Below are 24,442 nucleotides of genomic sequence, written 5' to 3'. Positions count from 1 at the left end.
CATTCTGACTTTATCATAGACCTTGTCGCTCTCTGGAAACCATTTCTTGCTCCCTAGTAATCTTGACAATGTTATAGGACTGCATTGTGGTCACAGCCCACCATGTTTCTTGCATTGGTGGGGGTTACAGTTGACAGATCCACACTGACCAGCACCCCTCCCCTGGACAGGTTTGGTGCAGTCCTTAGCTACATAAGTGTGCAGGTGGCAGCTGGTCAGTTTGGATGGAGGGGGCGGTCAGTACACTCATGTATAACACTTGGCTGTCCAGCCTCACTAAATACAAAGAGAGGATGGATGAGCCACAGTACTATGGGGCGGTCGGTGGAGAAAACAGGGTTACCAGCGCCCACTACAGACAGCTGCTGGACTTAAGTGATGAACTCCTGTTACTGATATTAGATCTCCTTGACCCTTTGTCTTTGATCAGCGTGAGTGGGGTCTGCAGCACATTGTACAGGGTCAGCAACACAGACAGCCTGTGGGCCAAGCACTGCAGGGTGGGTATAGCGTCAAGGAGCTGTCTTACAAGGCGCTCCCATCATGGCTTTGTAGTTATTGAGTGGCACTCTTCTAATGCAATGATGCCAATGTGCAAGTTTTTTTGTTTTTTCCAAATCAAGATCCTGACTATATTTACTAAGAATACATTGGTAATGGGGAGTGTGTAACTTGTTGGTATATACAGTGGCAAATGTCTGCTCATATACCAGTCTGGAACTATATTCAGGTGTTCCTAGGGTGTGAAATGGCAAACTCTCTTGTCACAGGCTTGTGTAGATGCTGATGCTATGTTCTCATTACAAGGATGTTATTGAGTGACTATTATATATTAACACTTTGTATTGTGTCTAAATGTTGTCAAAGGGGAAGGAATAAAAAGCCCCTTTCATATCAAGGTTTCCCAAATTGTCTGACTGTGACTGTATTTTTTTTTTTTTTTTTTTTTGCACTGTAACATATTTAGTTTTTGCAGACCATGAGTTCTCAGCATTCGTGCCATAGGTCTGTGAAAATGGACAGTATTGCTTGTGTGTCATCTGTGTTTGTGGATCTGCAAATATGAATCACCCTGAGGCTAAGGCTGCCATTGTGGAAATGCAGCTTCTTTGGTTGCAGATTTTTTATTTTTTTTAAGTGAAATCCAGGAGTGGATTGAGCAGGAGATAGAATATAAGAACTTCCTATATAGTTCCCATTTCTTTTGTAGCCATTCTTGACTTTGGCTGAAAAACTGCAGCAAAATCTGCAACAAAAAAGCTGCGTTTCCGCAATGTGGGGCCTCGGCCTGAAGCAGAAAAAACCTTGTAGGTAGCTAGGTAACTGTTCTGCAAATATGGACGAAACCTGACAAACATCCAACTGTGGTCTGTGGTTTTTGAAGCTTCTATGGGTGAGTCTGTGCTGTAAACTGAGCAGGACCTGCTGAACATTTGTGGCACAGACACTCTGCCCCAAGCAAGGCTCTGTGGAATAAACTGTAGTGTGCTTCTACCCACAGGAACTGAATGCATCACTGTTTTCTGGGAAAACATGGGTAGCACACTGAAATAAAACATGGTTGTCTGCAAGGGGCCTTAAATGGAGGCTCACCAGGGTGAAGACTAAACCAGTAACTGGTCAGGCTTAACTGACTAACCGCCTTTTCTCCATGAAAATTCAGGCATCCATTGCCAAGATGTTAGTTTATTTCACAATCTGCAAAAGAGCAGTCTGGGGCACTAAGAGGGGATCCCTCGCTCCAAACTGCTCTAATATACTGGTGTGAACTCAAGAACACAGGGCCAGGAGAGAATTCAGCATAACTCCCTGACCCTGTCACTCAAAGGGAGGATGTATAGGCACTGTGTGGCGCAATAGTCACACTAGGTGCCCCAGACTGCTCATTTGCACATTATGAAATTAATATCTGCAACTATTTTTAGCTGACATCTAATGTGCTGCGATGTTCTGTACTTATTTAGAGCATGAAAAGTAACAAACCCACAGCTTAGAAACTTTCCTGCACTATGGGTTCTCAACCAGCAATAATACAATGTCCATTTTTGGCTGAGGACCCACATTGCAGAAACTGTGTTTTGTTTTTTTGTGGCAGTTTTTGAGCCAAAACCAGAAATGGAATGAGCAGAAGTTAGAAGTACAAGAACTGCAACAAAAAAAAGCTGTTTCCGCAACGTGGGGCCTCAGCCTTTTGGTGTTTTCAGAATAGGTGTGGCCACATAATACTGGGGGAGGGGGCAAAAACCCCAAATGGTGCGGGTTTTGTTAAATTAGTAGCTTTGCTACAGATTTCACTCTGTGGTCTTAATCTGCAGCAAAAAAATCAACATGCTTTAGATTTTCACTTGTGAAACTTTCTGCAAGATTTTAAGTTTTCTGTGTGTGAAGCTGCAGAATGAGTGGAGACACAATGTGCGGGGTTTCCTTATTGTGGGATCCATTACTGCACTTCTGAGCTTTCTCTTGTACACCAGTATAAAGCTTAGGTTACACAGAGTTTTTTGGTCAGGATTTTGAGGCCGTAAACTCCTCAAAACTCTGACCAAAAAGACGGCTCCCATTGAAATCAATGGGAGCGGCGCAGGATCTTTTTCCAAGAGCCTTTCTTCCAGCTCCCGGAAAAAAAGAAGTGAGGTGTTCATTCTTCAGGCCGAGTCGCCTCGTGATTCGGCCTGAAGACACACCCTCTTCCGGACTAGGCCCATTCATTGAGCCTGATCCGGAGGAGGGTTCGCGGCTTTCAGTTCCACAACATGTTTTATGGATCGGAACCTGAGGCGTCCTCCGCCTCAGGTTACGATCCAAAAAACTCAGTGTGCATTTAGCCTAAGGCTAGGTGCGCACAGTTTTTTTTGGTCAGGGTTTTGGCCTAACCATGAACCAAAAAAAGCCTCACCATTCAAAGTATACAAAATGGGTTTTTTTTCCGCTAGTGGCAAAAAAGAAGCGAGATGTTGATTCTTTTTTGAAGCCTGAGCATTTTCTGTTTTTCCTGCTCATATTTTCTGGTCAGGAACCTGAAGCGGTTTTGGCAAAAAACCTGATCAGGAAAGACCAGGTGGTTTTTTAAAATATAATTCATGACCACATCCCAAGAGGAAACTGATCAGGAAACTCCTTGAAAAATGCCTTCAGGAAATGCTTCAAATGGCAATAAACACCTCAGGAAACTCCTCATGTGTTTTATGGTCCGGTTTTGACAATGCCAAAACCCTGACCAAAAACTGTGTGAACGTACCCTAAATGTTATGAGAGATTTCAGACTATCCCACACTTGCACACACATTCAGAATGCTGGCTGTAATGTGTTTCTGTTTTTTTTTTTTTTTTTTTTTTTTTTTTTCCCTCTACTAGGTTGTATTTGGCTTTGATTTTAAGAATGGCTGTGCTGACTTTACACCTAAAGAAGCTTTTAAACTCCTGTACATGTGGAAAACCTTTTATGGGTCTCTGCCTTATAACAGACAATTTCAGGACTTGTTGTTTTCTCGCTTTCCTCCCAAAAAATATTGGGTGCAGTGGCTCTCACTAGAAGAAATAGTTCCACTTCCCCCTATCCAGCTACCTGATCATGAAATTGAAGAAATCTGGGGGATTACTAAAGAGCAGCTTGACGAAAAGCACAAAGGTGAGTCTTGGAAACTCGGCCACGTTTAGAAAGATGCTATTTTACTAACAGTTAGCCAAATGTATTGCTGGCCAAACAATTTAGACTAGGCAGCTTGTCCTACAGATGTTGATGTATATGGGGGACTACTCAGGCTAATGCTTCTGTTTGTAAGATGGGGAACCTGGAGTCTGAAAAGGTTGGGAAATACTGCTCGCCTGTAAGCATTCACCCATGCTTTGCCACATCAATAGTCTTGGACTAAAAAAGCTACTGACTTCATATCATATCCTTATCCAGATAACTTTGCCTACTTGGGGTACATAGAGTACTATAGTGTGAAATTGTGTGCTGCCTCAATGTCACTTGTGTGACTGTACCCCTACTTGGCTGTTACCTATATCTACAATCTTCCTTCTTTTTATTGATTACAAGAAATCTTTGGCTTGGGTAGGTCAAGAGACTGGCCATTAAAGTGGCTTTCCCTTCAAAGAAAGTTATCACCAAACCATAGGATAGGGGATAATGTACAGATTAGTGGGGCCTTGACCATTCGGAGCCAGAGGTGCAATGTGAAGCTCTGGGACCATAATGTAAAATATTTGAATATCCTCTTTTAACATATTGTAATGATCAGACAGACTTCTAATATCTGCTTCTCTTGTTACAGTTACAGATGAGACTACAGAAGTGGTACATAACTCTAAGTACATGTATCAATGGAAGGAACTGCGCAAGTTGGCACTTGTGCACCATAAGGGACACTCAAATGTGCAATTATATGTACTTAAAAGAATGAGCTCTGAATGTGAGTAATACAGATCAGCAGATGTATAAACCGCTTGATGGATATGCCCGGCATGGATCATAAAAGCTGATGCCAGGAAGGATCTTGGTTTTGGGAGATCTGTTCTGGAATACTTCACATTATTTGTGCCAAATGGAACCAGATTAAAAATACCTGTAGTGTTTTGTCTGGTTCCTAGACAGGTTGCTGTCTCTCTAGAGTGAATAGAGGCCCACATGTATAAAGGAGCTGTGTGATGGCTGTCAGCATTCAGTTACTTTGCAGTGTTCTTCCCCTGTGCTCCATGTAATTTGTGCCCCTCAAGCTGTATAGAGTATACACTCTTATACACTCTTCCAAATGTTACAGCTACCTTAGATCTGAGGAAAGGCACATGCAGCCAGACATGGTTATAGTATCTATCACTTGATAGCATGGACTGCCATGGCATGCTATTCTATTAACATTGACGGGAGTCGGTCAGCAGGAAAATATCATACTTATGGTAGTATCTTGTAGGACTGTTCTTATACAAAGATGGCTTTCTTATTCTACATTGCAGCTCTGTGTGTGTGTGTGTGTGTGTGTGTGTGTGTGTGTGTGTCTGAATTGCAGAAGAATAAAATCCTGCTTTTCATAAAAATGGAGTTCAATGCAGAACAGTATAGACAACGTCGTAAAGTGTAGAAGCTACCCTACTGGGCGCTGTCATTTATATTGATGAGTTTGCTGTATTTACCAGTCTGAACAGGCAGATATTGAGAATCCGGGTTCCCACAGTCTCCTATAGTAATCTGATGTTATGAGTCCCTGCCATACTGTGACACTACAGCTATCAGGACAGGACAGGACAGAAGTGCTGCAGTGACTTGCAGCATTGCAGATGACGGTGAGCCTGAGTCCCCAGATAATGTTTAGTCCAGTTAATACTGCAGCATATAGTTGGTATTTCATGGACTGAAACTGACCTTAAACCTGGACCATTGTGGTATAAACTGACTACTCTGTAGAACAAAATTGTGTAAAGGTCTGGTGATTTTTGGCGGCCACTAAAGCTGAGTCTCTAAGCAAAGACTCCAACGCAGATGTGAACTCAACCTAACAGGTAGCAGAGCCCAGATGCTACTGACCTTCTATAGTTCCCAAAATTACAGTCCAATGATCATCCCGACATGTGGCACTACATGGCGGCTAATAGCTGAGTGATGTCTTGTAGGGCTAAGCAAATGTTAACCACAAAATAAACATGTATAGTAATGAACATTGTACTGGGTTAACGTTTTGCTATTTTAAAAAGCTGCTAACTTAGTTGCATGCCATTTTTCATAAAACTTGTTTTCCCAACATGCTTCTGAATAGTGGGGCAACTGGGAGCCGGTATGACCTGTATTTTTTGCAACTGTTTTACGACCAGAAAAACGTTGCCACCTACTTGAACAAAATGTCTTACTATTTACATCTATTAACCTATGGGCAAGATATAATATTTATATTGACTTCATTCTATTGACCTTAACATTTGTCTTCCAGGTCATGAGAATCTGGAGAAGTTTTATTATCAATATAAGAAGAACCGTTTCCAGTGGCTATTTTCCTATTGGCTCCATAGCCATTCAAGGTCCTTTTCTAAACAGCTGCAGGAGATTTACTTGTTGTGGCAATGCTATGATAAGCAGAAAATATCTCAGTGGGGGTCTACAGACTGCGATAAGTATCTTGCATCTCTACATTCTATAACTGACGACTTCTGGAATGGAAAACTTGCCAATGGAGATGAGAATCTAGGTAAACATGCAAAATGGCACTCTAGTAGACCTTTATCTTATCACCTCCACTACTGATTTATAAAATGATGTTGGCCCTGTTAACTGTAGGGGTAGTGAGGGACCCCTCAGCTGAACCAGATTGACAGGGACAGTCCTACATTGCTCTGGGCACCAGGTATTGATTTTCAACTGTCCTTAGGACACATTGTTGAGTACAATAGTGGTGCATAGAGCGGAATATTCATCCTAAGGCTGATGTTCACTGCCGGGAGGTGTGATGAGAGCTGAGCTGTAGACGTTACAGCTTGAGGGTGCATGCACACGATGTAACACTGCACTGGTTCTTGCACAATAACTGGTGTAAGGATCACCGCTGCAAAACAGAATCCCATTGACTTCAATGAGTTCCGTTTAGTCCGCGTAACACATTGAAATCAATGGGAGACTTTTTAACCCATTGATTTCAATGTGTTGCGTGCGCTAAACGGAACCCATTGACGTCAATGGGATTCTGTTTTGCAGCGCTGATCCTTACACCAGTTATTTTGCAAGAATCAGTGTCGTGTTACATCGTGCGCATGCACCCTGAGGCTGCAGGCAATTTCACAGGAAAAGGGTTAGGTGAGGGGTGGTGTTTTTTTTTTTTTTGTTTTTTTTTCTGACTGAGGCAGGAGGCCCTCTTAAAGGGGACATTACATTATGTGGAAAGGCAGACATTTAGGAAATTAAATCATATATATGACCTTCCCCGCACGACCCACCTGGAGCTTGTTCCTTTGCCTTGTGTCCGCAGCAGGCCCTTGCTACACCAGTGGGCCCATGGAGCCCCGGGCCCCACCCTGTGGCCCGTTGGATCCCTTTTCCACCTCTCCCTCCTGGCGCTCGCCACCTCCCTTTCTCCCTACCCGCTCCCCCATGTGCTCACTCCCTCCTACCCTGTGCCCCCTTCCCCTGTGTTACATGTGTGCAATTTCAGACAAATCCGTTCGCCCGTGTAGGTGTCATTGAGGAACAAACATCCAAACTTTCACCTTTATAATATTAGTAGGATAAGGCAGGAACACTTTAGCTCAACAGATTGGCTACACCTCTTTAGGAAGGTATATGAGTCGCCCCAGCTCGGCCTATGTAGATTCACGGTGCGAGCAGGCCCGACACCGGGGGCGGCAGCGCCTTGAAAAAGGGGAGTTTTAAGCAAAAATGGATTAAAGAAAAATAAAGAAAAATAAAAGTTTGTCGTGACGCCAGTTGGGGTTTTGGCTTGAGGTGAAGCCGGGCACTGTAGATAGGGCCTCTGGGAATAGGTGGTGACGCAGTGCCAGATGTTATACCCTCCCCAACCAGGGCAGGTCCCAGGGCCAGATGATATAGGTGAGGAAGGGATGATTTCCAGGAGGAGTAACAGAGGATTGATGGAAGAATACAGTCCAGACAGGGGTTAACCAAACACTTACAGTTTACTTCTGTAGTCAGCAGGAGATAACAGATGTTACAGGAGGATTCACCTTGCTCCAGTATAGTGAGATGCCAGTCTTTCTTTTTACCACTAGTATGATTCAGCCTTCCACTGCTGCTCAAACTCTCTAATAGATTTCCTCTGGTCCTGGGTTCCAGGAGCTCAAAGGTTAAGTACAACTGGGTAGATCCCCCTTCTGGACAGCAGGTAACGCGAGTTCTTTGGGATGCTGGATACACTCACCCCAACTCTGTATGTTACTGAGCCTCCAGGAATCTTGCATTCACTAGGCCTGGGTCCAGTGAGTCTCTCAATGTTCTTAGTGTTTCTCACACTAGTTAGGAATTGATGGTCCTATAACTGCAGCTCCGTGCCTGTGAGGTCTCATCTCACCTCTGCAGGTCTCCGGCCTCCTGTGCTGTTCTATCACACCATGCGGCTTGCAGCACACACTGCGCCTCCACACCTGCTCCTCTCTTGCACCCTCCTGCACTTTCTGATCTGGAACTGAAAAAGAGAGAGACCCTCTTCCAGTCTGTAGCTCCACCCCTTTTCTTAAAGAGATAATGGCTGTGGAACTTTGTGTATGCTAACAGGTTGACTGGATCTCACTATACCTTCACAGTACACAGTATAGATCACATAAGATGACATTTGTAGTGACACACTCTGTGGGGCGCTACATATACAAACTTCAATAACCCTGCTGCAACTACACCACTATCCAAACAGTTTGTACCCTCACCTACTGGGTCCATCCTCATAGATTGAGACTTACTCTGTGGTAGGTTACAAAATCCAAGTAAAACCCTTGTGTTTGGGATGGAGTTTCTGTAGCATATGCATGAATTTCTGTAAGCTACGGTTGCATGACTAGAACAGTCACACTTCTGCAGCCTATCCTGTGAATTGTTTACTTATGATGGAAGTTCTAAGGCCTTTAGTGGTAGTATGCATCCTATCAAGTGATGGCCAGACCATCACTTCTTTTTTTTATTTTTTTATTTTTGTGCAAAATGCTAACTACTTTGACTTTGTTTAGGTATTCAGTCGGTGGACAACTACTTTTCTATGTGCAGGTCTCTCTTGGCTTGGATTCTAGGCCGTAAATGGGGAACACTTAAACAAAAGAAGGTACATCTGCATTCCTTGAATGCTTTTATTTTACTACTTCTGAGACTGGGGTTTGTGATATGGTGGGTTTTTATATTCTCTATAGAGCACTGCATTCAGTTTTTGGTATGGCAGGCATGAGTAGTACACTTCTATTATGCCAGTACACCAGAGGATTTCTATGTAATGACTGTTGGCATACAGGTGACATACATAATGTTTCCCCCCTAAGGGGAGGTGCTGTAGTGGAGTTGCTGTATCTGTGAGAGAAAACAGGGATGATGCCTGATGTCTGGTCATGTAGGTAGCCAAGCTCACAGCATAGTAGTGGCCAAGAGGAGGTGCACTCAACGCAGGAGCGGGTGTGTGGCTTTTGCCCTGCTGTGGCAAGAGGTAGTGAGGTACTTGCATAGGACTGGAGCTATGACATGCCTATTCTCCGTCTTTATGATGTCATGTGACAGAACCAACACTGGAGGCGATGACTAACTTGGGTTTATTTTTGAAGGATGGCTTATATTTCAAGCTTACTCCAAAAACCATATTAAATCAAGCTAGGGCTTATTTTTGGACAAACTGTGTAGTAACATGTGCTGCTCATTGCTGGCATTAAAGGGATCCTATCTTTCAAACGCTTTATTTTTTCTAACCAACATGTTGGAATAGCCTTAAAGGCTATTCTCCACACTGCCGTTCGCCTAAAATCCTTCTTTTTAAAAAAAATTTCTCTCGTAGCAGTGGGGGCAGGCCCCAGCGCTCACACAGCACTGGGGGTGTCCCCAATGCTGCGAGAGAACTCTCCAGCACTGTTCAGCGGGACCAATGACACTATCTGCCCCCAAAAAATTATGGGAAGAATATGCAAATCTGCCTTCCATGATGTAATTAGGAAGACAGTTGCTGCCTCATTGTTGCAAACCAATAGAGGGCGCTCACTGGAATGTGCAAGCCTGTCTTAAGACAGGATTCCAGTGAAATAACCCAATAATGGCTGCTCCCTTTAGCCTCATGCCTGACCTTCCAAGAGGCCTTTGTTTAGCAATGACGCTTGGATTAATACCAGGTATAGTCTCTCAATCGAGGACAGCTGTTTCGATCTGGTTGGATCTCATCAGCCAGATGTAGAGAGGACTATAACCTGGTAGAGGTGAGAGGCTTAAATATTTTACCTTTTTTTGCCTAAATTTTTTTTCCCTATTTTTCTCCTCTAAAACCTAGAACTTGAACCTGGGTGAACTGCCGCTCACTGGATGTTTTTTCTTTTTCGGACCATTCTCTGTAAACCCTAGAGATGGTTGTGCGTGAAAATCCCAGTAGATCATCAGTTTCTGAAATACTCAGACCAGCCCTTCTGGCACCAACAACCATGCCACGTTCAAAGGCACTCAAATCACCTTTCTTCCCCATACTGATGCTCGGTTTGAACTGCAGGAGATTGTCTTGACCATGCCTAAATGCACTGAGTTGCCGCCATGTGATTGGCTGATTAGAAATTAAGTGTTAACGAGCAGTTGGACAGGTGTACCTAATAAAGTGGCCGGTGAGTGTATATATCAAAAATACATGAGCGAAGGTAAATATCACCAATAACCAGATATTGTCACACACACTAAATGCTGCAGTCATTAGTAACATGCAGCAAGAGGATGAAAAGGGGGAGAACTAAGGTGTGAAATAGCAGACCTGTAAGAATATTGAGTAGGAGAACCATATTATATTGGGACAACAGCATATCATGCCGGACACGTTTATGTAATAGTCTAAAAGGTTTTATTCAACACCATGCGTTCTCATTGGAAAGCCAATCTAAGAGTACCCATATGCAGAGTTAAATGTCCGTGTAGGCACCATTCTAAGAAAAAGGTGTTTTATTCTATAAAGCAAGTAAAGTGTGTGAGATAGATATATATAGATATATATAGATATATATATATATATATATATATATATATATATATATATATATATATATATATATGAAAGAAAGATCCACCACACAAAAATTTGGATATTACCTAGTGTCAGACTAGCAGTTTACAGGTCCTGTAATCTGACACTAGAGTAGGACCATGTATCTCAGAGGTGTGTTTCTGGTGGGACACTTATTGTAGTGCACCTCAGATAGCAAGAAGAAGGGAGGTCCTACTCTCCATATTGATGCATGTCCCTTATGATTACAGATAAAGTGAATAAAGAATATAAACCCCCCCCCCCCCCCAACCACACCAGTGTTAGTTCATCAGGTGTGCAACAAAAGTCCAGTTGTTCGTTCAGTCCCTTTGGTGATATAGTGTCTAGTTTAAAAATCCATTTTGCCTCCTTTTTCAATATGAATCTTTCTTTATTACCTGCACCTGTACCCCATGCGTATCCCCTGCATGACATGCAGAGAAGTGACGTGCAACGGGGGTATCTCTACCATTCTGTATGTCACAAATGTGGTCTCGTATACGTCTCCTCAGCTGTCTTTTGGTTTTCCCTACATATACAAGTGGACATGGACAACTAAGGAGGTACACCACCCCCATGGTAGAGCAGTTGGCGAATTTCCTAGATTCAAAGATAGCCCCTGTGGATGGACTAGAAAACCTAGGGTCACTGCTAACAATGGGGCACGCAGTGCACCTGCCACATTTGTATGTCCCCAAAGGCTTACACTGTGTAAGCCAATTGCCATCTTGCAGGGCTCTAGGTAGGCAACTATGTACTAATCTGTCTTTCAGATTCTTTCCACGTCTAAAGGTGACATTCGGTCTATCACCAATCTCATTTGCTAAATCCGGATCTGCCTCCAAAATACTCCAGTGCCTAGATAGTAATTTTCTAACCTCGCCATGATGCGTATCAAAATTACCAATAATTCTGACTGGACCCTTTTCCTCCGTTCTGCTACGAGGTACCAATAGCTCCCTGCGTTTTGTTCTTCTTGCCCTATCAAAAGCTCTTTTTATGACAGGCTTAGGGAATCCCCTATTTGAAAACTCTCCAGCACTGCCTCCATCTTCTTCTGGATATAGGACTTCTTCCGGCGGTGTCTTCTAACTTCTAGGCCTCAGGCAGCCGACTGCGCATGCCTGCCGACCACAAGAAAATGGCCGCTTACAATACTGTGCAATACTGTTTTTCTTGTGGCCGCGCGCATGCACAGTCGGCTTTGCCTGAGGCCTAGAAGTTAGACACCACTGGACGAAGACGCGGTGAAGACCTCGTTCCAGAAGAAGATGGAGGAAGCACTGGAGAATTCTCTGGCACCATTGGGGATGGCCCCAGTGCTGCGAGAGAACTCCTTTACATACCAAGAAAAACCAGAATTTCAAACGAACGGCAGCGAGGAGAAGACAACGAAAGGTAGGAGAAGAATAACCTTTAAGGCTATTCCAACGTATTAGGAAAAAAAAGTTTGAAAGATAGGATCCTATTAAACTCTGCATACAGTTAAGTGTGAACCCAGCCTGACTATGGGGATTTCTTCAATACTGTAACATACCGTAATTATTCAATGTTGCCCTTTAAACTGGAAATGTATGTTAAACTTGTTTTAAGGTCTACCATGACACACTGAAAGGAGTGTATCGTATGATGAAACATGATCTACAAGTTTCCGTGATCGATCACAATCAGTTTTGGATAGCAGCTAAAATTCAGATGACCAGAGTCAGTAGCCTTGAGAAAATCGCAGGCAACTATGTGAACTGGAAGATGATCGATGTACTGCCATGTTACAGGTAGAGAATGGAATTCTAATAGTCTTTACATATGACCTTTTTGTTTTTTTTTGTTTTTTTTTTTAACAGCCAGCTTCTAGGTGCTTCCTATTTACTCTATGCACGTCACTCTGCAGATTTTCATCGACTCAATGACACTGCTAGGTCACACGAAATACTGTCTAGGCCAACATCTGATCACTTGACAATATCATGGTTTTCAACATTCTTTTTCACCAGGTTGTTCATGGACACTGGAGAACCCTTTTATCTACAGCAAATCCAAGACATCTTGTTTAGAAAGCGACTAATAAGCAACTGGATCCGTCAAGAAGAGAACTCTTGGGTTTGCAGTTTTCTGCCACAAAGCCTCCTCCTGCTACTGGAATATGACACAAAGATCTATGAAGGTAATTCGGCAGCCTGTCAAAGCATGAAAAGTAACTGTCAAATATATGTAGCACACATAGGCTAGTAAAGTCAATGACAAAGGAGAATCTGGAACCACCAAATGCTCTCCTTGAAGGATTGTACTCAAATAGGCACAACAATGCTGAGTGCTATAAAAAGATTTACCGTATTTTTCGGACTATAAGACGCACTTTTTTTCCCCAAAAATTTCGGAGGAAAATGAGGGTGCGTCTTATAGTCTGGGGGGAGGAATGTGGGGGGAGGAGCGGATTTACAGCATGGCCGCGCTACTGCCACCGCTGGTTTTCTGCAGCGGCAGGAGCGTGACAATCTGCAGGACCCGGCAGCTAAGACAGTCCCCGGCATCTGCCGGTCTATTACAGCAGATGCCGGGGAGTGTCTTAGCTGCCGGGGCCTGCAGATTGCCACGCTCCTGCCGCTGAAGAAAACCAGCGGTGGCAGTAGCGCGGCCATGCTGTAAATCCGCTCCTCCTCCGCAGGTCCCGGCAGTTAGTTAGCCCCGGGGCCGGTCCCCACCAGCCCCATACCTTTAGTGATGCAGGCCAGCTCCTGCACGGCGAGGCCGCAGGAGCCGACCTGTTCCGATGACAGCTGGGAGCCTAATGACGGCTCCCAGGCCTGTCATAGATATATATTACTATCGCGGCTGGTCTATGACACTCCGCGATAGTAATGTATAGAATCTCCCATAGACGGCAATACACTTGTATTGCCGTCTATGGGACTTGCAATCAAATGATTGCAGGTTCAAGCCCCCTAGGCGGGGGATAATAAAATGGTAAAAAAAAAAAAAAAAAAACCACTTAAAAAAAATATAATAAAATAAATAAAAGTTCACCTCCTTTCCCTAGAATACATATAAAAGTATAACATTACTGTGAAACATATACATTAGGTATCCCTGTGTCTGAAAATGCCCGGTCTACTAATATTTTTATGTACAGTGAACGTCAAAATCAAAAGTGCTAAACCGCCGGGTTTTTCTCTGTTTTGCCTCTGAATTAAATAAAAGGTGATCTAAGCAATAAACATTTCCCAAAATGGTATAACTAAAAAGTACACCTGGCCCCACAAAAAAAACGCCCTATACATCCCCGTACAGCTGCAGGGTCACCTACAACTCCCATACATTAAATATTTTACCTTTTTTTGCCTAAATTTTTTTTCCCTATTTTTCTCCTCTAAAACCTGGGTGTGTCTTATAGTCCAGTGCGTCTTATAGTCCGAAAAATACGGTATGTACCGTATATATTTTTTGGGTGAACTATCTGGTCCCATTAGGTGAATCTTGAAAAACAGGGTGTTAATATCTGGCTGCTCCATAAACACAATGCTTCTTGGGACTGATTTGTCATGAACACTGGTATAGATAGTTATCAATACGTGTCTTGCTTCCACTTGCTGCTCTTTGAACTTCTAATTAATACTCTTAATGGGGTTTTCCCATCTGTGTCAGCCAGGCTGTGTGCAGCCTCTACTTCTCACTTCCTGTACTTCTCCTCCGTCCCCAACCCCCACTGAACAGTACACACAATCCTTCTGCGGATAAGATAATATGCAGATGCTGTGAGGTAGTCAACCAGATTTTTCAGCTTTCTCTCCCATACTCTCTGGCTCTCTTCCTGCTTCACCTTTTGGACTTCCGTCTCTGTCCCTACCATGGGTTGTCCTTTGGACTTTGTGGCTTTTCTTTCAGGGTACCCAAATGAATGGAGATCTGTTTTGGCTGTTACATCTTTGCGGTTGGCAGGTCGGTGGATGGAGTTCGGGGTTGCGTACACACACACACACACACACACACACACACACACACACACACACACACACACACACACACACTTTTTCTTTTTTCTTTTTTTTCCTTCCCTTTTGACTCTAGGTGTCTTGTTTTAGATACTTGACTTTTGTCTTGTTCTGTTTGGACTTGTCTGTGTATGACTCTGCTTCGTATGTCTGGTTTCTACGACCCTGCTATGTTTTTAATTGTTTATAAGCAAAGAACTTATATATATGATGCTTGTACAGAATGGACTCCGTTTTATCTGTGTGTTTACATAGAGAGATAACAGACTTGGCTTTATCAGAAATCTGCAATTAGGTGACTGGATTATCCTGCCAGCACAGAGTAAGTGACGTCACTTGTCCTATCTCACAGGTCCATGGTTATAGCAACACTGTGTAAAGAATGGGAGGAATAAGGTCACATTGCAGGAGAACAAAGGAGAATTTCCAAAGCAATATATTTAGGAAAAGTCTGCAATTTACATAATCTACCAGTATAGATAGGATCCTTGAGTTGGGACAACCCTATCTTCCCTGTACATCCTCCACACCCCCCCCCCCTCAAACCTACCACCACTAAATCTGTAGCACCTGAACACAAGGCAGAAATATATCCGCCTACACTGTACTTTTAGCTTTGGCCATATGTACTGCAGGTACAGAAGAGTGTGTACTATGAGATGGTACATGGTTAATGCTTTACATGAGGTACTTGTTTGCTTTCTTTTTCAGAGAGTCTACATCAAGAAACTGTGGAAGCCCACTTAAGCCGATTAATCTGGCTCTATCTGCATTCTGGTCAGCAGCTCTATGTGGATGCCATGAAGTGTTTTGTTTATGAATGGGCTTATGCAAACTATGTACAGCAACTCTATGAAGATTCAAGCTGGGCAGCCTGAGTGCATTTAAGATTTTATTTTCTTATATTTTATACAATTTGCAATTTTAAGATTTTTTTTTTTTAATCCACTCTTGAATTTTTAAAGCAACAATGTAAATATCGTACACTTCTGAAACAAATCTCACTTTTTTTTTTTTAATTGAAAACTTACTATTTTAGGTAAATTAAGACAATTTTTTTAAAAAATTTGAAGTAGAATGAATGACAGCAAGCAGAGATCTAGGGAATTGTAAGGAATTGATACAAAACTTATATTGGAAAATTGTACAACTTTATTACGCCAAAAAATTTTCACCAAATATTGGTCTGAAAGTGGCCAACCCCTTTAAGCTCAAGTTTTCATGTCTGGGTCATTCGCTGCTTGAAACTAACCACATGAGTTCATAAATGACCTTTGACATTGCTCCTCCAGATTTGCCACTTGATGAAGATTGCCAGAAGCTCTAGACAAGATCATAATTTTTGCTTGCTGTTATATATTGCATCAATGTACACTATTTTGGCACCATTTTATTTTTTAAAATTTTTTAATCTACAGGATTCAGAATGTCATAAACCTAAAACCTCATGGCAATAAATGCATAGATATAAAGTGCACTGTTCTGCTTCTCTAGAGACTTGATTTTAACCTTTTTACTACCAAGGCTTTCCAGATATTTTGCTTCTCTAGTAGCCAGGGAAATTTTCAGTTTTGAGATGTATAAAACCTAAATTGAAACAACAAAATAAAATACATTCTAACCCTCCCAACCCCATACCTTCTATATTGTCTCAAAGTAGACCTCTGCAGCATTGTAAAAATGCCACTTGTTACCGTATACAAACAGGCACCTTCATGCAACTTTGATTTAGTGTTTTATAAAAATGAAAACTTATATTTGCAGAAAGTGGAAGCCAAACAGTTATATGCTCCAAACCTACTAAAAATATGTGCAGAGTTCAGTCATATCTCTAAACCCTTAGGCTGCCTTCACACGGAGTAACGCCGGGCTTGTAAAAAAAAAAACAAAAAAAAAACCTCATTCACAGCCGTACATGCAAGTGCTGCAGAAGGCTCCCAAACACTTCCCATTCACTTCAATGGGAGCGCTCGTAAAGCCGGCGTTACGAGCGCTCCCATTGAAGAGAATAGGAAGTGTTTGGGAGCCTTCCGCAGCGCTCGCGTGTACGGCTGTGAATGAGGAATTTTACAAGCCTGGCGTTACTCCGTGTGAAGGCAGCCTTAGAGCTTCATAAAATCACCAGAACTGGAAAGAACAAAAATCTGCTTTGAACCTGGACATGTTAAAATATATAGTCCTATAAAATGTAGGGATATAACGTCTTCCCCGTGGTCTCACCCTTTTGCTTTAGAGGCTATACTGCCTTGGAGCATTAAAGTGACTGCTGCGCTGGAGTCCGAGGTTCCAACTAAAGACAACATCTGCAAGGAGTTTGCATGGGTTCACTGCAAAGGCATACTTATAAGGAAATATAAATTGTTCCATATAAGGCTCACACTCTGTAAAAGCACTGCACAATATGGTGGCGCTATACAGATAAGCAGTAATAAATACTACATGTGTGATAGTCCTGCCCTCATGTCCGATGCCACGGATTGGCCATCTGCAAGATTGCATAAGGTCTGTATGGACAGTTATTACCATTCTATGCTCCCTATTTTGAGATTTACCCAATTTAAGTTGCGCCAATATGTTTTGTTAGCAGCCAGAATCCACTTTGCCTCCAATCGGGGAAAATCTTTCCACTTGGCGGCCAAAGTTTTGAGACTGGTTGACGTGAATATGCTTCATGAGGAAATAAATACCACCTTTTCTGATACTTGCCCCATTTTTGATAAGGTCTGGGCACCAGGGGTCCACAGGTCCCGCATTTCAGGTCTCCCTTAGGGTGAATTCACACTGAGTAAACGCTAGCTTATTCTGAACGTAAAACACGTTCAGAATAAGCGGCGTCTAAAGCAGCTCCATTCATTTCTATGGGAGCGGGGACACGAGCGCTCCCCATAGAAATGAATGGGCTGCTTCTTTCACTCCGTGCAGTCCCATTGAAGTGAATGGGGAGTGCCGGCGTATACGGCAAGCTCTGCTCATGCTGGAGCGTACACGCCGGCACTCCCCATTCACTTCAATGGGACTGCACGGAGTGAAAGAAGCAGCCCATTCATTTCTATGGGGAGCGCTCGTGTCCCCGCTCCCATAGAAATGAATGGAGCTGCTTTAGACGCCGCTTATTCTGAACGTGTTTTACGTTCAGAATAAGCTAGCGTTTACTCAGTGTGAATTCACCCTTACTGTCTTCAACTTTGATTGTGACTGGATTGAGTTCTTTCCCTTCTTTCCCCCTTCAGGTGCATTCTTCGTCTTTTTTTTTTTCCTGTTCTAATACATTGTGGCGCTTAGGGTCCATTCACATGGAGTTTTAGGGCGCTGATTTTGATGCTGAATCCGTGTCAGAATCCACGTGGAAAAAAAACGTCTCCCTATAGAGTTCTATGGGTTCCGCTCGCTTTATTTTTCCACTCGCAGAATTTTTCCGCTAGAAGGAAAAAAAGGCGGAATCCACATGCAAAAACGACCGCAGTCAATGGGAGGCCGAAAATCCATGTTGTAGATATGGGCATGGAGTTGTCAAAAACCAGAAGGAAAAAACACTAACGGTATTTTCAAGGTCCCATACATTGTGCTGGAGGGTAAAACAAATCCTAAAGCCTCAAAAGCGCACCAAAATCCTCGCCAAAAAACAGTGTGAATGGAGCCTCACTCTCCTCCTTTCTTTTCGTAATGCTGCCCAGTCTCCAGTTGGTTGTCTTTATTTTCCTCTTATTTCTGTATAGCATCAGTACACATACAATGCTATATTTGATATCTTTTTCTTGTTTGTTTTTTTTTTTGTTCTGTTGCTATAATTTAATAAATGCCTTTGAAACTATTATATAGGATTGTACCCCTAAACCCTATGTTTCTTGAAAAGTAGACAACCTGAAGATTGCATGTCTTCAAAAGCCAAGTCCACATTCATGTAACTTTGACTTTTTTTTTTAATGCGCTAAAAAATGTACTTGCACCAAAAACTCCCATTCAATCTTACATTCACCCACAACACATGTAAAATAATAGATCAAGGTGTACATAATTTATAATACGAAAGGAGGAAACACATCCCCTACTTATGTCCATGATGGTATGTCCACGAATGCACAGGTCTCCACTAGAGATGAGCGAGTAGTACTACGGTATTCGAAATACTCGTACTCGATCGAGTACCACTCGCTATTCGAATGTAAAAGTTTGATGCAGAACCAGCATTGATTGGCCGAATGCTATACAGTCGGCCAATCAACGCTGGTGCTTCTCCTACCTTTAGAAGTCTTCTCCGTGCAGCTTCCCCGCGGCGTCTTCCGGCTCTGAATTCACTCTGCCAGGAATCGGGCCTGGGCAGAGCCGACTGCGCATGTCTACTTGTAGTGCGGGCATGCGCAGTCAGCTCTGCCCAGGCCCGATGCCTGGCAGAGTGAATTCAGAGCTGTATGAGGCCGTGGAGACGCTGCAAGGAAAAGACTTCTCGGAGGATCCAGCCCGACCCTCGCTCGTGGACTTGGTAAGTATAATTTGATCGAATGTTGCCTACCCCTGAAACGAGCATTTTCCCCCCATAGACTATAATAGGGTTCAATATTCGATTCGAGTAGTCGAATATTGAGGGGCTACTTGAAACGAATATCGAACCTCGAACATTTTACTGTTTGCTCATCTCTAGTCTCCACCCTTCGGTCAAAGGGCAATGCAACAAAGGAAAGCCACAGATTGCAGCTTGTTCTACAAGTTTTTCTAAGTCAGGCTACCAAATTTTTCTCTATTGATGACCACATAGATTATAGATCTAAATATGTAGTTTATCAAATTAACTGTACCATCTACAATACATAGGATGTACCATCCGACTATTGAAAGTTAGGATATCGGAACACATACATAGCAGTGTTAATAATTCATCTGCTAAGTCACCTGGTACTTCAAAGCACTTCTTTTACCAACATGGGGGCAAACTGGATAGTTTTGAATTTAAGGGCATTGAACATGTGAAAAAAACTTATTAGGGTCCATTCACACAGAGGAAAATGGCGCTTTATTTGGCACTGAATTTTCCACGCTGAAAAAAACAAGCCTCCCATTAACTTCAATGGGTGCCGCTAGCTTTTTTTTCGCACTCATTCAATCCATGGAGTGATGTGGTGCTATTTGTGCAGGCCAGAAAAATCTAGCACTTCCAGTTTACCATGTAAAATTGGATCTACAGAAATTCACTGAAATTCTAATACCGGGGGTTAACTTCATGCATCTAAGGGATTTATGCAAAGGATGGTAGCTCACACATTTAAAGGGGTTGTCCAGGATATACACTCTATCGCAAGGAGACCAGGGAAGGTGGGGGGAACCCACCATGTCCTGGCCCTATTTCTCCACTGGAAGTTCTTGCCATATGTGATCGCTGGGGACAATCAGCTGCCTAAGGACTGTGTGTATGTGTCCTGTTCTGTTCCAAGGACAGGTAAGTATGATTCCCTGGCCTCCTTATGGGAAAACTGTACATCCTGGACAACCCCTTTAAATAAGGCACCCAGGGCTGATTGTATACATTGTATGTATATGCGCTTTAAACATAGTGCCTGTCAATTTCACACAGTCCACCTCATTGAAGAGCTGCAATTACTATTGTATAGTGAAAACTGCCTTACCAGAGACAAAGTGTATCTAACCACTGATACGCCTTACTCATACACTAATCCCAGAGGGGTAGCGGGTCGCAAACATATCCAATTGGGCCCCCTATTTATGTATATCAAGATTATCATTATAAGATGATCGTATAGTGGTATATACTGGTTGCACACAGGGATATGCATGCAGTTTAAAGAAATACAATACAGGTAAAAAAGTTATGATTTACAGGTGATGTTTGTAATCTTTCACATTTCTTGTCTTATTCATCTGAACTGCCATGACCACTTCTTCCAGCTGCAACGTGTCTCTAAAGTTTGCAGCAAACCTGACCTACATTTTCCTTGTCTATACAAAGTCCTCATCCTGTTGCTGCCACCAATTATAAAATACACGATATAAAAATACCCTGTAAATGAATGATACCCCTATATGTACTGTATCTTAAATTAACAATGCCTATTTGTGCCCAGTGGCGTAACTACCACCATAGCAGCAGTGGCAGCTGCCACAGGGCCCGGGACATTAGGGGCCCGGTGACAGCTGCTACCGCTGCTATCATTATTCTCGGAGGTCTTTTCGGACCCCCGAGTATAATGATCCCCGAAGCTGCAGCAACGGCTGACACACAGGAGCTGCAAGTCTGGCTCCTCTCAGCGCTTCAGGACGCTCCCCCTCCCCCTCTCCCCTCCCTTTCTCTGCCTGTCCTCTGCCCACCAATGAGAGGGCTGAGGAGAGCCCAGGAGGCGGGGCTTATCCCTGCCGAGCTGCACACAAGAGAAGAAGAAGAAGAAGAAGCTGCTCCAGGAAAATGAAACTAAAGAAAGAAAACAGGTCCACAGGTACATACTGGGGTTACTATACTTATTAATATCAGGTACACAGGTACATACTGGGGTTACTATACTTATTAATATCAGGTACACAGGTACATACTGGGGTTACTATACTTATTAATATCAGGTACACAGGTACATACTGGGGTTACTATACTTATTAATATCAGGTACACAGGTACATACTGGGGTTACTATACTTATTAATATCAGGTACACAGGACATACTGGGGTTACTATACTTATTAATCTCAGGTACACAGGTACAGTCCTATGAAAAAGTTTGGGCACCCCTATTAATCTTAATCATTTTTAGCTCTAAATATTTTGGTGTTTGCAACAGCCATTTCAGTTTGATATATCTAATAACTGATGGACACAGTAATATTTCAGGATTGAAATGAGGTTTATTGTACTAACAGAAAATTTGCAATATGCATTAAACCAAAATTTGACTGGTGCAAAAGTATGGGCACCTCAACAGAAAAGTGACATTAATATTTAGTAGATCCTCCTTTTGCCTCTAGTCGCTTCCTGTAGCTTTTAATTAGTTCCTGGATCCTGGATGAAGGTATTTTGGACCATTCCTGTTTACAAAACAGTTCAAGTTCAGTTAAGTTTGATGGTCGCCGAGCATGGACAGCCCGCTCTCAAATGATCTGAAAACAAAAATTGTTCAGCATAGTTGTTCAGGGGAAGGATACAAAAAGTTGTCTCAGAGATTTAACCTGTCAGTTTCCACTGTGAGGAACATAGTAAGGAAATGGAAGACCACAGGGACAGTTCTTGTTAAGCCCAGAAGTGGCAGGCCAAGAAAAATATCAGAAAGGCAGAGAAGAAGAATGGTGAGAAGAGTCAAGGACAATCCACAGACCACCTCCAAAGAGCTGCAGCATCATCTTGCTGCAGATGGTGTCACTGTGCATCGGTCAACAATACAGCGCACTTTGCACAAGGAGAAGCTGTATGGGAGAATGATGAGAAAGAAGCCGTTTCTGCAAGCACGCCACAAACAGAGTTGCCTGAAGTATGCAAAAGCACATTTGGACAAGCCAGCTTCATTTTAGAAGAAGGTCCTGTGGACTGATGAAACAAAGATTGAGTTGTTTGGTCATACAAAAAGGCGTTATGCATGGTGGCCAAAAAAAACCAGCATTCCAAGAAAAACACTTGCTACCCACTGTAAAATTTGGTGGAGGCTCCATCATGCTTTGGGGCTGTGTGGCCAATGCCAGCATCGGGAATCTTGTTAAAGTTGAGGGTTGCATGGATTCCACTCAGTATCAGCAGATTCTTGAGAATAATGTTCAAGAATCAGTGACAAAGTTGAAGTTACACCGGGGATGGATATTTCAGTAAGACAATTATCCAAAACACTGCTCCAAATCGACTCAGGCATTCATGCACAGGAACAATTACAATGTTCTGGAATGGCCATCCCAGTCCCCAGACCGGAATATCATAACATCTGTGGGATGATTTGAAGAGGGCTGTCCATGCTCGGCGACCATCAAACTTAACTGAACTTGAATTGTTTTGTAAAGAGGAATGGTCCAAAATCCCTTCATCCAGGATTCAGGAACTGATTAAAAGCTACAGGAAGCGACTAGAGGCAAAAGGAGGATCTACTAAATATTAATGTCACTTTTCTGTTGAGGTGCCCATACTTTTGCACCGGTCAAATTTTGGTTTAATGCATATTGCACATTTTCTGTTAGTACAATAAACCTCATTTCAATCCTGAAATATTACTGTGTCCATCAGTTATTAGATATATCAAACTGAAATGGCTGTTGCAAACACCAAAATATTTAGAACTAAAAAAGATTAAGATTAATAGGGGTGCCCAAACTTTTTCATAGGACTGTACATACTGGGGTTACTATGCTTATTAATATCAGGCATTTGGGGTGATTACTTTTGTTTTAGTAACTCCATGTGCCTCATATTAATAGCAGTTAACCCTATCATGTCCCTCACATTAACCCGTGTGCCTCACCATAAGAGTTACTAATATGTGAGACATATGGGGGTAATAATAATGAAAATACTTTATTATTACCTCCATGTCTCTCACATATCAGTAACTCTTATGTGAGGTACACAAGGGTTAATGTGAGGGACATGATGGGGTTAATTGTTATTAATATGAGGCACATGGAGTTACTAAATTGTAATGCACATGACCAGATTTTTTATCCACAATTGTCCTGGTATAGCGGTAAGCGGGGTGACATGCCAGTATTTAGTCCTGTAGGGGCCACTGAGGGACATAATACTGTGTGCAGTGGCCACTATGGGGCATAATACTGTGTGCAGGGTCCACTATTGGTCATAATTAGAGATGAGCGAGTACTTTTTGGATCAGCCGATCCAAACAGCACGCTCGCATAGAAATGAATGGACGTAGCCGGCACGCAGGGGGTTAAGCGGCCGCCGCCGTCAAGGCGGAAGTACCAGGTGCATCCATTCATTTCTATGGAGCGTGCTGTTCGAATCTGCTGATCCGAACAGTACTCGCTCATCTCTAGTCATAATAGAGCGCGCAGGAATGCGTAGGAGGGACTCGGTCAAGATCTTCGGTGTCGTGGGGGGCCCCATGTCAAAAGTTAGCCACCGGGCCCTGCCATTCCTAGTTACGCCACTGTTTGTGCCCCTTCATTAATACCTTAAAGGGATTGTTCGAGATCAGATACAATATTAATGCAGGCAGCAGGCCATGATTATAAATAAAAAAATATATCATTAACACTTACCTGCATCCTCCTGCTCTCAACAGTACAGCAGTATACAGTGTTGAGCTGTTGTATTTCTGCTTTTATGACAAGTAAGTAAGTAAGTAAGTAATGGTGACAGGCAGCCCAGTGCATGTAAAGGGGGAAAAAGTACAGTAGCTTCCAAGTTTTTCACATTTGTCACCTTACAAACAACAAAATTGTACTCTATTGAAATTTTAAGTGATACACCAACACAAAGCAGATAATTGTGAAATGGAACGAAAATGATGCGTTGTTTTCAAAATTTTAATCCAATAAAAATCTGAAAAATGTGAGATGCAAAAGTATACAGCTCTCTGTACTCTGATACCCCAAAATAAAATCCAGTGTGATCAATTGCCTTCAGAAGTCACTGAAATTAGTTGAGTCTAGCTGTGTGTAATTTAGTCTTAGGATAAATACACCTGTCTGTGAAGGCCTCAGTGGTTTGTTAGAGAACACCAGTGAACAAACAGCATCATGCAGACCAAGGAACTCACCAGGCAGGTCAGAGATTTTTTAAACACCCCCATGGGAATATTCTATTTTTCACTTATTTCATTTCTTCTACTTGCTTCCAT

The 24,442-nt window shown here is 42.6% G+C and overlaps 1 protein-coding gene across 1 annotated transcript; it reads left to right on the top strand.

Moving 5' to 3' along the window:
• The first annotated feature begins 248 nt into the window (after positions 1-248).
• On the top strand, positions 249-23,443 carry LOC142198488 (uncharacterized). Its single transcript, XM_075269522.1, has 9 exons — positions 249-500; positions 3,355-3,628; positions 4,278-4,415; positions 5,925-6,179; positions 8,659-8,750; positions 12,273-12,454; positions 12,674-12,843; positions 15,380-15,473; positions 23,374-23,443. The coding sequence occupies exons 1-9, from the start codon at positions 249-251 to the stop codon at positions 23,441-23,443; spliced, it is 1,527 nt and encodes a 508-aa protein (XP_075125623.1).
• Positions 23,444-24,442: the final 999 nt, after the last annotated feature.

This window comes from Leptodactylus fuscus, chromosome 3, assembly GCF_031893055.1.
Source record: "Leptodactylus fuscus isolate aLepFus1 chromosome 3, aLepFus1.hap2, whole genome shotgun sequence".
Taxonomy (NCBI): Eukaryota; Metazoa; Chordata; class Amphibia; order Anura; family Leptodactylidae; genus Leptodactylus; species Leptodactylus fuscus.
This window is presented reverse-complemented; position numbering and strand designations above follow the sequence as displayed.

What these genes read in the sequence shown, in the direction of transcription:
- LOC142198488 (XM_075269522.1), top strand. Translation starts at nt 249, where the DNA reads ATGTATAACACTTGGCTGTCCAGCCTCACTAAATACAAAGAGAGGATG. An exon ending in TAAAAGAATGAGCTCTGAAT is followed by an intron (nt 4,416 to 5,924) that starts GTGAGTAATACA and finishes TTTGTCTTCCAG; the next exon opens with GTCATGAGAATCTGGAGAAG. An exon ending in GATGTACTGCCATGTTACAG is followed by an intron (nt 12,455 to 12,673) that starts GTAGAGAATGGA and finishes CTTTTTCACCAG; the next exon opens with GTTGTTCATGGACACTGGAG.